General features: G+C 35.6%; 1 protein-coding gene across 1 annotated transcript; it reads right to left on the bottom strand.

Annotated features, from left to right (window-relative positions):
• Positions 1–4,088: 4,088 nt before the first annotated feature.
• LOC128508300 (uncharacterized) lies at positions 4,089–5,446 on the bottom strand. The gene is made up of 4 exons (XM_053479568.1): positions 5,410–5,446; positions 4,844–5,161; positions 4,424–4,726; positions 4,089–4,177 (listed from the first exon to the last, which is right to left on the bottom strand). Exons 1-4 carry the CDS (start codon positions 5,444–5,446, stop codon positions 4,089–4,091), a joined length of 747 nt encoding a protein of 248 aa, XP_053335543.1.
• Between the last annotated feature and the right edge of the window lie 7,389 nt (positions 5,447–12,835).

The raw sequence follows: 12,835 nt of genomic DNA, 5'->3' as shown, positions 1-12,835 counted from the left end.
ATCTATTATCTTTAGGTTTTATACATTGGAGAACTCAAAACCAGACTCAGAATAATGTAAATCCTGCCAGATTATGTCACAGGATTACACAAAACTACCAGGGCAGAATTTTTGCAGTATTTAGATATCTGCCTAAAGTTTAACCTGCACCATAAGTTAAATTAAAATGTTGAGAAAACACAACGTTATGAACAGTTATATCCTGGATTTAATTATCTACTTTAAAATAAGCTACTAATGCGCTATTTGCTCAATGTAAACTAACACCTGCACCAATAGATATTAATTAGAAAAAGCTAAACTGAATATTTGTACTTAATATTTTTACTGCTGAAAGAACAGCGCTGAAGTGGTATAAGTGATTTTTAACGCGTGGAGTCATTTTAAGACAAAGTTATTTTAAGTCATCTTTATCTGTACGGCTTAGCGTAAACAAGGTGTAAGATACTCAACCTTACACAATTTATTTCTTCGTATTAAAAAGTTAGACAGAGAGTTCTGCCATACAGAAATACAGGTTTTGTGTACTTGGGCTTCAACCTGAAATAATAATATCACTGATTACATTAAAGATGATCAGCTTATTTTAAGCTTTAACTATTTTTCTCTCAACAACGCAATAAAACTCGTATGGATTCATGTGCAAACGTTTGCGTGTTGCGCACGCGCGCCACCATGCGGTAAATCTTCACAAACATCGCGCTACAGCGTCTGCGTTTATCTTAATGGCGTCCCGGATAAAAAAAAAAACTCCATTTCCCATGACTCATCGGGGCGCTCGGCGCTGCAGCTGTGTGCACGCTGTCGCTCGCGCAGCTCCTATCCTCTCTTCTCTTAAAGCCAGCTCGTCAGCGCATGCGCAGCCATCTGGCCTCAATAAACAGTGGTAATAAACAGTCGTAGCGGAGCCGGTGGCTCTGATGGTACCGTAGGGATCCATGGGGAGGCACACGTGACTATAAGCGCACATCAGGACGAAACTTAAAGCTTAGAAACAGTACCCTCTAGTGGAATTCAGCATGAATTACAACACTAAAATATAGCTATGCGATTTGAGGTAAATATGTATTAATGATAGATACCCTAACATCCAATATATTTTATTTAATAATGAAATGATTTTACAATTTTTGTATCTATTACAATGTTTTATTTTTGTATTTAATGATACTGTTTTGCACATACAACGTCTCACATAACATGGCTTATGTTATTTCCTGTCAACAATTAAACAAGTGATAAACAAAAACATGGACTGTATTCTGATTATTTATATAGACTTATTATTTTATTTATAAATAATAATTTATACATGTATTTATATGTAAAATAAATAGTAGGGTAAGTTAAGGAAATGTTCTGCAAACCTAAAGAGTAAAGTTATATTTCTGTAAAGAAAACTTTCCTGGCTGATCAAAAACAAATCTCTGGATCATATTATTATATTTCTGATACAAAAACATTAGCTAAGGTATTAGCCTGCCGCTTAGAACGTGTCCTCATTACAATAATTTCAGACGATCAAATGGGATTCATCGAGAATTGTCACTCTTTTTCTAATATACGTGGTAGACTAGCCAGTATGATGTATTCGCTTGATCCTTCTCCTAGTCCTGAGATAATTGTCTCATTGGATGCAGAGAAGGCTTTCGACTGAATTGAACGTCCATATCTGTTTGCAGCTTTGAAAAAGTTTGGTATCGGCAAGATATTTGTATCTTGGGTTAAACTTCTCTCCCATTCACTATTAGCATCCATTCTGATAACCTCCCACTAGAAAGAGGTATTCGTCTAGGATGCCCATTATCCCCACTTCTCTTTGCAATTGCAATTGAACCTTTATTAGTTGCATTAACATCAACCATATTGTTTCAAGGAATTGAAAGGGGGGATGTCGAACATTGTCTGTCTCTGTATGCGGATGACCTTCTGCTTTATGTTAGTGATCCTATCTAGCTGCCCCGCTATTATATTAATATTGGATCATTTTGGAACTTTTTCAGGTTATAAATCAAATCTTCAGAAAAGTGAATGCTTTCCTATAAACAATTTCGCCTTGCAGATCAAACAGGAATTACTGCCATTTCGTTTATCTCTTGAAGGCTTTAAATATCTTAAAATAAATTACACACTCTTTTTCCTGCTTGTTCAACACCAATTATAAAACTCAGTTAAAAGGATGAGGGCTGAGTTTAAGAGGTGGAACAGTCTTTCCCTTACTTTAGCTGAAAGAATAGGTTGACCAAATAGGTCAAAGTTTCTTTACCTGTTTCAATCTTTACCCGTTTTTCAGCCCAAGTCTTTTTTCCATTTTATCGAACAAGCTATATCCTCTTTCATCTGGAAAAAACTAAACTCAGCGGGTCAACAAACATATCCTCCACAGGAGGCGTGAAGTAGGTGATTTGGGTCTTCCAAGTTTTATTTATTATTATTATCTAACATATAACAGATACTATACTGGCCTCACTACCCTGAAATAAATAGTTTTTTAATTGAATCACATACAGGTCACTATTTATCTCTCTATATATAAAAAATTATTTATTTCTCCCCTCTACATTGGACTCATCATTTGGACAGTGGGAAGTCAGTGGTCTAATGTGTTTAAAACACCTGTATACCAATGATTTATTAAAAATTGTAATACATTACAGACTTCGCAAACAAGCACCTTTTTAGTCATCTTCAGATTCATCACTTTGTTGAAGGTAATTTACCTTCCTTTACTGATCTTCCTCCTTCCTTGGTTTTAGATAACCTTACTCCCAATTTAACACTAAAGGACTGATCTTAATGCCTTTAGAAAACCCCAACCTGCATAAAATTAAATCTAGATGGGAAGCTGAACTGGGCATTAAGCTATCTGTGTCATTTTGGAAGGCGGCAATTAAAAGGATCCATTCATCATCACCTTCTGCTAGACTAGGGCTTATACAATTTAAGGTTTCACAAATGGTTTCAAGTGAGAAAAAACCTCTCGATTGGAGATGTAGTTCTAATAATTGATGAGTCTTCTAGAACCTTATAGGGTCTATCTCAGTAAGGCCAGGCTTGGAACACAGTATATCCTAGGTTTGATGTTTCTTGTGATTGTCGCTCTCATTCTCCTGTCACCACTTTGGTCTTACTCTGGTCTAGATAAGTACTGGGCTTTGGGTTTTTTAGGACCTAGTCCTTCAGTAGCAATTTTTGGAAAACCAGACGATACAACAAATGTCACTTTGACCACTAGTCAGTGCTTTTACTGGATTTATATATACTGTATATTTATGAGGCACCGTATAGGCTTAAGTTAAACTTCACTCATGCACACACATATGAAACACTTGCATACACATACGTGTTAATACGCACATACGTGTCATTTCAGTGAGAATCTCATAGGTGAATGTGCGTGAAGAGTTTGTGTGTGTGTGTGTGTGTGCGCGCGCGCGGAAAGTATGTATGTGTGTGTGTGTGTGTGTGTGTGCGGAGAGTATGTTTGTGTGTGTGTATGTGCAGAGAGTATGTTTGTGTGTGTGTGTGCGAAAAGGAGGTATGTGTGTGCTGAAAGTATGTATGTGTGTGTGCGGAGAGTATGTATGTGTGTGTGTGTGCACCTCAAATCTATAGTTCATGCGTTCATTTTAGTATTTCAGTTTAAGTTGATTGCAAATTTGGCAATAACTGTTTTTTTATTGTAGTTTTTAACTGAAGAAGTTGTAGAGAACATATTATATAAAACATTATCTTTTCCTCCATTTTTTTAATGAACAAAAGTCTCTATCTCATTAAGCACACTTTGGCAGCAGGTAAAATTGCAATACGTTTCACAAAACAAATGTACAGCCGTAAACCTTTTATATGTATTCTTATAGTCTTCTACAAGAGACACGTCCACACACATTGACAATATGTCAGATTTATTAAAATAGTCAGTTAAAATGCAGGAAGCAGTCACTATCCTGTGAGGAATAAAAGATTGACAATTATTAAAATAAAGCCGATGATGCAATAAAACAATTGTGCCTTTAAATCCCACGGTGAATTTAGTGCCGTATTGGGGTCCTGGATTTACAGCGTCTTCTTACAATGTAAATGTACAGTCAGATGATTCCTACCAAAAGGATCAATCCTAGTAGCGCACACACTACTGAAACGGCATTGCTGCTGGTGCCTGTTGATGGTTGTCGCCCTGGTCAAGAAATAAAAAACTGTAGAATTAAAAACTGCGGAAACAGTCAACTGTAAGAGGCATTTATTAGCGAGTTTGCTTTACACACTTTACCTGACTATACATCAGTTTAAACATTACAAAGAGAGACTGCATGTTCATGTACACTCAAACTACGCTGAAATGTTCACTTGACTCAGTCACTATTAACAAAATCATTACCTTTTTGTAAAGGTTTTAGGAACATAAGAATAAGGGCTAACGTACCTTCTACCTCCAGTAGAACAGCTTTTGGTTCTCCTTCCTGAGATTCGTCATGGATGAGACACTGATAAAGTCCTGCATCACACTGGTGAACTGAACTGATATGAAGAGAGAGATCACCATGGAGAAAGTCTTCCGATAATGAAAATCGAGGTTCTGATGTAGTCACTGATCTGTTAGCCGTACTGTACAGCAGAACCTTTTGTCCGGCTTTCTTCCACTTTACATCTTTAACATCATTCCGAGTGTCTCCGTAGCACGGCAGTGTGACGTTTTCCCCTTTGAAAGCCTTTACAACTGTCGGAACTGTCGGTCAAAAACAGACACATTATTGACTTCAGCTTTACTACACACTCCTCCAGTGTGGCTGGTCTGGTCTTAAGGATGATGTAATTTTCTGCTGATGTCAGCAGGCACACTTACCTAAAATCTTCAATTTAACTTCAGTAACTGATGTTCCATTACAGGTGCACCTGTAGGAGCCGATGTCATTGTAAAATACTGAACCGATAGTCAGGGAGAAATCCCCTCTGTTAGTGTCTCCTGATACGGCAAATCTTTTCTGACAATGCTGTTCACTTTGACACGTGGAAATTTTTGCGATAACGACTTCACTGGGAATAAAGCGCATCCACTGAACCACCGGACAATTTCCAGAGCAGGTACAGGGGAAGGTGACGGGTTCAGTCACTATGATTTCTCTGGTGATAAAGGCCTGGCTCTGCAGCATCAGCAGGCAAACTAATAAATAAGAGCAGGTTAGATCAGACATTATAAACATTTCCACATTTTTGTTCCCCATCAACATGCCCACTGTAGATTGTATACAAGGCAATATTAAGTAAGATAACAGGTGGAACAATGACCCTTTGGCAACGCTTTTTTTTTTCTGAACTCACGTTTACATTCAAAAGGTCACAGATTCTTCTACAGTCTATAGAAGTGTTTGCAGTTTGTGTTCGCACAGAATACAAAACATTAATACTTACCGATCAGAAAAATGTCAGGGATTAAAGACAGCATCATTGTATTGTCTCAGACCAACAGACCTAAAATACATCAGGAATTATTTAGCATGCCATGAAGAACAGAAACTTATTCATTTATAATAATAATAAAAATAATATCGATCTTCTTAAAATATCGTTTTGTAGTACGTGTACGTATGTTACACAAAAAAGACAAATATGCTATATGATGTGTGTGTGTGTGTGTGTGTGTGTGTGTGTGACCAGCGATGGATTGGCACCCATGCTAGGTGTACCCCGCCTAGTTTTTATAATTTTCAGGTAGACCATTACAATGACATGTACACACTTATTCAACTATTTAGTTGTAACAAACTGGGCTTTACCCGAACATGAACACTGAATCCCTATCCGCTTGTCTTACCTGACCTGTGATCAGTCCCAGGGTCAGGTTATGACATTTCAGGAACAGTGTACCTTAACTCCTTGCTTAGAGCTTGGTATAAATGCTGACTTGTGTACCTTACTGTATAGTGTTGCTTTAATAAAATTATTCTCTTTAAATGTTTTTGTCCACTCTCTAAAACAGGCTCCGTTAGAGACCTTATGATCTCGTATCAGCGTAACTGCCTGGGATTGTAATGCCATTTTAAAGGGGTCATGCAAAAAAGTAGGGGTGAGACAAAATACCCTTTGAGATTCTCAAATCACATAGAACCAGGCTAAGGATGTGGCATAGCGGTGCTGCACAGTATAAATAGAAACGAGAGACACAATGATTTTCTTATTGTCTTTGCTGAACAATTCCCTGTTAGTTGCTCACTGATTTTGATATCATTCAGACACAGTGGAGATAATCCTTATTTCATCAGATTTTTTAAAATCAACTATTTGTATTTTCTGTATAGAAGAAGAAGAGAAAATGCATTAACGTATTGCACATCACATGCTCCCTGCACGACCCAGGTCACATGACCAAAAGCATCCAGCCCTTCACATTGTCAGTGTTTAATACTTCTCTCTATGCATATTGTGTTTTTGGGTAACCGAAACATTTAACTGCAATTGCATTTGACTCAGCTTCCATTACTGACAATTATTTGAGAAACTGTTAAGCAGATTGTGAACATGCCAAAATTATGTTTTCTGAAAACGTTTGTATATGATCATATTTGCATACCTTGATTAAGAATGTCAATAATTATGCAGTTGAATGTAATGCTACTTTGTATCATTTGGGGATATTTATATTATGGCTGTGTGTTAATTTTTTTTATATATTTAAAATAATTTGTATAAGTAGATAATGTAATACACATAATCCCACTAACATGGTTAATGGTTTGATTCTGTGCACACTATCCTACTTGAAGGCAGTAGCATTTGCACTTACACGGTTGTGTTGACCCTTATGTTGTCTTAATGGCTGGTATCTTACAGCATAGAAAACTCCCTACATCAGTAGTTCTACGGAAGTCTATGCCTTAAGTCATCTTTTTCTTAAATTGATGTCTGCTTAAAATAATGACTTTTCCTATAATAATTCATAATATCTCTGATGAATGACAGATTTTTTTGTTTCCATGCAAAATAGATTTGGGGATTTAAAATTCATATACATTGTTCAATTTTAGTTTTTAATAAAACAGTGTTATTGTTTTATGTTTAGCACAAGAATATCAATTCAATACAATACATGAAATGATATAAGTTATATAAACACTTACTCTAAAAGAAAAGTTTCAAACTCCTATAATTGCCGAAGTAATAAAGAGGAGAACGTGATTTCTCGACAAAGACTCCTTCACTTCATATGTGACACCACTACCAGTGAAGTATCTATAAAACCATGGTTATGAAACCTGACACTGAGCGAAGAGCAGAAAAGTAACATCATATTTATTAAGTGTTAGGTTTTAAATGATGATGAAGTGTGTCCGAGCTAAGTTTTAAGCTAAGAGAAGAAGAGTTTTAGCTTGTTGTGTCCGCTGCACCTTGATACACTTACCGGTCCGGGCCCGATCGACCGGGAGAGACAAACACACACACACACGCAGGCATGATGTCTGAAGATCTCTGTTTATTCTCAGCAAAGAGAGCACATTTAAACGGTGCTACGTCCCGAACATCAAAAGAACCATCATTAACATGTCAGTCAGAGGAACCCGGAGACAGACAGGTGAGAGGAGATACATTTGCATTCTCCTGATTAAACAAAAGGATTCTAGCAGACAGGAGCCATTTGGATGTATCCTCGTCTGGATACAGGATATAGAAGGTGTTACCACAGAAGACATGAGGAAACACAGTGAGGGGTCTGTTCTCAGAGCACAGGAATCTTCTCATTAGATTACATTGTCTTACTACTTTATAAAACCTTACATTAAGGAGCCATTAAAGATTTTTAGTGGCTAATCTCAACCAGCACTGACTCACTAACATATGCTTTAATTAGTACAATCTATGATCTGACATATAATTTGATATAAGAAAGTTGGCTAAAATATTTAAAAAAAAACAAAGATATGGTAAATAAAGTTAATTCAGGAAGTAATGCATCTTACAGGTAGATCAAATCAACCAACAAGAAATCAAGTCAGAAAAATCCCCTGCCTATAATACTCTAAATAATAATTCATCTAATCATACACTTTGCATATAGAATTACATTAAACAGAAAGTTCAATTAGCTAATACTCAACACAAAGTTAGTTTGTATAGTTAATTTTTTATTTATTTATTTACTAGCTACTTAACCAAGTTAGCTACTTAGTTAATTGTTACTTTTAGCCTACGCATTTTGCACCAATACTTACCGATGTCCCATGTAAGCTCTCAGTTTATTTTGGCCTGTCGAACGGCAGCACAGTTACTGAAAGACCTGGCCGATAAATAACAGGAAATTTACTACCGTGTGGGCGTGAGTGTGAGTTTAAGATTGAAGGTGAAGTGCAATATACAACCAAGAGAGAGAGAGAACGCGCGCGCACAACAGTCAAACTGTGCAGTTATTAAAATGAGCAGGAAAACCCCATGTTGTATAGCACACATTTTTGAAGCAAAACGCTGATTTGTCCCATACACATACATAGAAAGAAGTGAGGGAGGAAATGACAGGACGAGAGGGTTGTGAGACGTGGGGAGGACAGAGATATTTATTTTTAAAAATACTTGAAGTTGAAGGTGTGAGCGCGGTTATAAGGAAATGTTTCAGGATGAGTGTAGACGTGATGAGTAATAGAGAAAGACGAATATGGTTTAGACTTCATGTGACATCTGACATCGGGGGCATCATTAAACCTTTTAAATTTGACGTCGTAATTTGACGAAAGTTGGCTGAAATAAAAAAAGTTAATGGTAAATAAAGATAATTCTTAAAGTAATGCAGCTTATCATTAAATCATAACAACCAAGATTTGTTATAACCAAGTCAGAAGAATTCCCTGCTCATAACTGGCAGAATACTATAAAAAAAAAAAAATAATCTGCTTAAAATGCACTTTGCATATTACATTACACAGAAAGATCGATAAGCTAATACTCAACACAAAGTTAGTTAAGAGTTCAGTTGTGCAGTTCATAAAATGAGCAGGGAAAACCCCATGTCGTCGGTCAGCACAAAATAGTTTTCGTAGCACAACGCTGATTCCCATACACATACACAGAAAGAAGTGAGGGAGCAAATGACAGGACGAGAGGGTTGTGAGACGTGGGGAGGACAGAGATATTTATTTGTACACATTAAACAATAGAACCGGTGTGCCTAAATAAATAGATTATTAAAATGGTATTTAAAGAAAAGGTCAAACGTGTTTTTTTTTTCATTTAAATAAAATGGTGAGAAGGGAAATAAATGTGTACAGTGAGTATACTGTAAGGATCTAAAGAATCACATGGTGTTGCTTTGCGCAGAACCAGTGCTCGTATTTTCAGTCTCACTCCAATTTTATTGAAGGAATTGTACGATACAGATTATATGAAGCCAAGGGCGTTTATAGGATTTTCAGGGCTCAGCCCCCACAGATGTTTAACGCATTTGGCTTTTTTTCATGTGACTTAAAAACCTTCCATCTACAGTTAAATATAAATATTAAAACTTTGATCATCATGTTATCTAGTTTAATTAAGTGCTTTAGGTACATAAAAAAGACAGTAGGTTCTCTATTCAACCCCTTAAATTTTCATAGCTACTAGGCTATTTATTCAAATTCATTAATATCGACAAACATTGTTATAATGTAATTAAACAAAGAATCTTTATAATATCATTCTTTTTTTGTTTCTATTCATTAAAAAAAGTTACTTTTTCTAAATCGAAAGGGTGACAAAAACCCTACTCTAAGGGTAATAAATCTATTTTACGATTTGGGACATTATTTAATACAATACAATATTTATTACAAAAAAACATGGTTTTTCTATCTCTGTAAATCACACTGCTATGCAGTTAAAACGAGTGCACTGAATGCTGTCTGTCACTATTTTTAATCATTTATGTGCATAACTCTATGTTAGTTAATGCCATATGCACAATTAAAACAGCAACAGCATGATTGTTTTATAAAGTAGGCTATAGGTTCATAGAGTCTGTATTAGGGGCTTCATTTTAACTAGAGGAAACAGCTGGTGTGATGAGGGTGAACACAGCGAAGATTTAACTGATTAATCCCTCATGACATTATGTAAACTGAATTTATGAGAAAGGACTGCACTGATGCAGATATAACAATTTATCGAAAACCACACACCTTGCATTAATTACCTCTTACCTCTGTAATAGCTCATGGAAGACCGCGCTGAAAGACGGGGAGGAGCAGAAGGAGCCGAAGTCTGCCGCCGCTTTGAAATTTAAAGGGGATGATGGGCAATCACCAATTTGGGTAAAGTTTATGGAGAATTTTTAGGTGTGCTGAGTAAAAATGGCCTAGCGACGCCCATGTATAAAGCATATAGCTTCTCCTCAATTTTGTTTAATAAACAAAATCCCCTTTATCTTCCCAAACACATTTTCGCAACAGATATTATACACATATCTTTATACATATATTATACATATATTTAGGTATTATACATTCAGGTATTATACATATTGTGGCGTGGGCGGGGTTTCGATTGGGACCATCATGCTTTGCGGGAGGGGTTGTTGTGTGTTCACCCTGTTGGGAAAGGCTGTTTGGGTTGGTGGCTACGGCCAGGGGTGCGTGTGTGTGGTTAGAAGTATGTCTTGTGATTATATGTGTAGTGTTGGTTATGTAAAAGTGAATAAAATACTCCCAGCCATTTGCATTGGGCAGCAAGGAAGCCGACTCGCCTCTTCAAGTTCCTACGTAGCGGTGAAAAACGCTACAATATATTTATGTATGTACTGTAATTTACATAATCATATACATAAATATATATTTATACCCGTTATACTTATAAGCAAGATAACAGGTGAAACAACTCGTGTTCACATTAAAGCTTACTTAGGTTCTTCTGGTCTTTGGTGAAATCTAAATCTTTCCCCTGCATGAAGTGTTTTGAAGTATTTGCTTTATGTGTTTTACACAATATTAAAACATTAATACTTACCCATCACAAAGATGTCAGCGATTAAAGACAGCATCATTGTAATTTCTCAGTACAACAGACCTAAAATACATCAAGAATTATTTAGCACGGATGAGGAACAACAACTTATTCATTTATTATTATATGCCAGCGAGATGAGCAAACGCCAGGCTGCAGCAGAAAATGGCCTTCTGTATCGCACCCTAGCACGTTACACTCAAGTTCTGAAAGCAAATAATGGTGAAAAAAATACTTGAAGTTGAAGGTGTGAGCGCAGGCAGTGTTTCAGGATGAGTGTAGACGGGAGAGTAGAGTGACGTTAAAAAAGCAGAATGAGTAATAGAGAAGACGAATATGGTTTCTCAAAAAAGTATCAAGTATCATTAAACCTTGTCGTAATTTGACGAAAGTTGGCTGAAATAAAAAAAAGTTAATGGTAAATAAAGATGATTCATAAAGTAATGCAGCTTATCATTAAATCAAATCAACCAAGATTTGTTATAACCAAGTCAGGAGAATTCCCTGCTCATAACTGCCATAATACTATAAATAATTAATCTGCTTAAAATGCACTTTGCACATAGATCGATAAGCTAATCCTCAACACAAAGTTAGTTAATAGAGTTCAATTGTATCTTGTATTTTATAGTTTACTTTTAGTTATTTACTTGAGTTAGTTAGTTAGTTAATTTTACGTTTAGCCTACCCATTGTTCACCTATATTTACCGATGTCCTCTGTAAGCTCTTAAAGTTTATTTGCACTCTAAAAAATAAAACTGTGCTGTACTCAATTTTTTTGGTGAATCATTTTAACACTTAAAAATATTAAGTAAATATAAAAGTTGCAAAATCATGTAAAATATACTTCATGAATTGAGTACAAGTCAGTAAAAAAAATTAAGTAGACCTGAATAACTATTTAGTACAATGATATACAAAATTGAGTAAATGTAATGAAAATCAGAAGTTAATGCAAAGTGAAAATGGGTAAAATAATTAAGTAGATATAATTAAAATAGAAGGTAGAGGATACTGAAAATTATACTATTATTTAACAAACAAATGTGCTACATTTACTAAATATTTTAACTAAATGAAATAAACAATACATATTTTAATTAAAGCTTTATTTGCCAAATTTGACAAGACATGAAGTCTAAACTCAACCTGGTTTACTTTGCAAATGACGTAAAAAGATCATAAAAAATGAGGCTTATTAGTAAACAGTCTTACATACTTCTGCCACATGTATTATACAGTTCATATGTGGAAAGTAGACTTTTGTTTTAGATTTTTATGAGTCACATTTAAATCTGAAAGATTGCACACCTTCACACTTAATTTTCCTTTAAAATGTGGGATCCATACAAATGTGTGTGCAGACCTTCTCAGGTCTTAAAGAAGGAATGACGGTCTAAATGAAGACAGGACAATGAATATCCTTGACCAACAGTACCATGCTTCATTCGATAATGATCAAAATTCCTTTTGATGATGCGACAAGTGTGCAGAGCTTACACCGTCATCCCATAAGCTGGCACCTAAAAAGAAACAATAGTATAAAAGTACAAGTGTGACTGTTACTATAAAGTCTACCAGACTGGTAAAATAGTACTTTCTGTTCAAATACATACTTTTTGGACTAATATACATCACACTGATCTATGAGTGGTGTTCAAGTCAAAGTGGGACTCATGATGAAAATTCTCTAAAAACGAAGACATAAAACTGATTTGACTTTACAGAGCCCATTGCTGGTAAAATTCCGGTGAACATTCCAGTGGTATGTTTTTATAAAAAACTGACTGCTTTGATCACCAAAGGGATTTTTTCTCTTACAGAACAATGCACAACCTTATACTGTACATATAGAAAAAAAACATATGGAGAAATAAA

This window comes from Clarias gariepinus, chromosome 20 (assembly GCF_024256425.1).
Source record: "Clarias gariepinus isolate MV-2021 ecotype Netherlands chromosome 20, CGAR_prim_01v2, whole genome shotgun sequence".
In the NCBI taxonomy this organism is placed as follows: Eukaryota; Metazoa; Chordata; class Actinopteri; order Siluriformes; family Clariidae; genus Clarias; species Clarias gariepinus.
The sequence above is the reverse complement of the archived record's forward strand: the minus strand, read 5'-3'. Positions and strand labels throughout refer to the sequence as shown.

What these genes read in the sequence shown, in the direction of transcription:
- LOC128508300 (XM_053479568.1), bottom strand. Translation starts at nt 5,446, where the DNA reads ATGATGCTGTCTTTAATCCCTGACATTTTTCTGATCG. An exon ending in AGTTAAATTGAAGATTTTAG is followed by an intron (nt 4,727 to 4,843) that starts GTAAGTGTGCCT and finishes TTTGACCGACAG; the next exon opens with TTCCGACAGTTGTAAAGGCT. An exon ending in TGTTCTACTGGAGGTAGAAG is followed by an intron (nt 4,178 to 4,423) that starts GTACGTTAGCCC and finishes TTTCTTGACCAG; the next exon opens with GGCGACAACCATCAACAGGC.